Source organism: Octodon degus, unplaced genomic scaffold, assembly GCF_000260255.1.
Source record: "Octodon degus isolate 3935 unplaced genomic scaffold, OctDeg1.0 scaffold00071, whole genome shotgun sequence".
In the NCBI taxonomy this organism is placed as follows: domain Eukaryota; kingdom Metazoa; phylum Chordata; class Mammalia; order Rodentia; family Octodontidae; genus Octodon; species Octodon degus.
This window is the reverse complement of record NW_004524647.1, coordinates 8,457,504-8,459,068: the sequence shown is the minus strand read 5'-3', so window position 1 is coordinate 8,459,068 and position 1,565 is coordinate 8,457,504. Positions and strand designations below refer to the sequence as shown.

General features: G+C 40.3%; 1 protein-coding gene across 1 annotated transcript; it reads left to right on the top strand.

Annotated features, from left to right (window-relative positions):
• Positions 1–210: 210 nt before the first annotated feature.
• On the top strand, positions 211–582 carry LOC105742759 (60S ribosomal protein L30-like). Its single transcript, XM_012515609.2, has one exon. The coding sequence runs from the start codon at positions 235–237 to the stop codon at positions 580–582; it is 348 nt and encodes a 115-aa protein (XP_012371063.1). The 5' UTR covers positions 211–234.
• Positions 583–1,565: the final 983 nt, after the last annotated feature.

Genomic DNA, 1,565 nt, shown 5'->3' with positions numbered 1-1,565 from the left:
TTAATTTTATGGGATACATTTATTCGAGTTGTGCCTTTTGTACCATATTAAATTAAATAAACTTTGAAAAGCATGGTTTGGTCATGTTTTGGGACATCTAGTACTTCACTGTTTTCTCTTCCATGTGATCATTAGTACAAGCACGTCTCACAACAACAGACATACTCTTTCTGGTTCCCCAACCATCTTGGTGGCTGCTCCTGGTTGAGGGCTGTCAGCACCTAAGACAGGAATATGGTGGCCGAAAAGAAAATGAAAAAATATCTGGAGTCCATCAACTCTAGGCTCCAACTTGTTATGAAAAGTGGAAAATATGTGCTGGGGTACAAGCAGATGCTGAAGATGATCAGACAGGGCAAAGCGAAATTGGTCATCCTTGCCAACAACTGCCCAGCCTTGAGGAAATCTGAAATAGAGTCCTATGCCTTGCTGGCCAAAACTGGTGTCCACCACTACAGCGGCAATAATATCGACCTGGGCACAGCATGTGGAAGACACTACAGAGTGTGCACGCTGGCAATCATGGATCCAGGTGATTCTGATATCATTAGAAGCATGCCAGAGCAGACTGGGGAAAAATAAACCAAGCTGAATTTTTCATTAATAAAACCTGCTCCAGCTTGAAAAAAAAGCCAGACATACTGTAAGATAAGGGACGGTGGCCTTTATGTGCACAGCCACATCTTTGTGAGTGGACTCAATACAACAGTAACCACCTAGAACGTACATCTTCCCTTAAAAAGAAAATTAACTTAGAAAGGCACTAAATTACTTGGACTAAACACTCCATCCAGAGGGTTAATACCAAGCTCTCCTTCTCTTCTGTAGTTAGTTTCAGATTCTTGACAGAAATAGCTGAACTGTTCCAAATCTACTTCACTTTTTGCCAATTTAAAAGATGCTAATTTACGGCTCAAGTAGCTCATTTACCCATGTGAACTCACAGCATCAATATGTTTACATCTATCGTCACAAAAACCAAGATAACCACTAATCTAAGATGAAGTAAACAGAAAAACCACAAAAATGCTTTGTCATCAGTATGCTGCCATCCCTCAGAAATACAGCTGAGCATGAAGTTTCTCTGATCACCTCCGCAGTGAACTAAAGAAAGCCTTGTATGCTTGTTAAGCAGCTTTCATTTTCATTTGTCATTGTATTCTTTGCATTTTATTACCTAGAAAGGAGATTAGTTCACATTTATTCAGTTGCTAAGTACTTTAATGATTATTAGGGGACGGGGTAACCTAACATGCAAACATGGATATTAGGACAGACGAACATATCTTGTTCTAAATTTTTCCCATGTTGAAAATGGTTCTGAAAAAAAAAGAAAAAGAAAGAACGAAAGTGGTTCTGTTATATTTACTGGAAATGCAGGACAAGTATTTTAGATATAAAGATATATTCAGCTTTGTGCTGGTGGACACCGCGGAGGAAGCATCAGCAGGCTCTCTTCCAACTGCCGTCATGTCTAAGTCAGAGTCTCCCAAGGAGCCCGAACAGCTGTGGAAGCTCTTCATCGGAGGGCTGAGCTTTGAAACAACTGATGAGAGTCTGAGGAG

Bases quoted from the DNA above. Each gene is read 5' to 3' on its own strand.
- LOC105742759 (XM_012515609.2), top strand. From the start codon at position 235: ATGGTGGCCGAAAAGAAAATGAAAAAATATCTGGAGTCCATCAACTCT.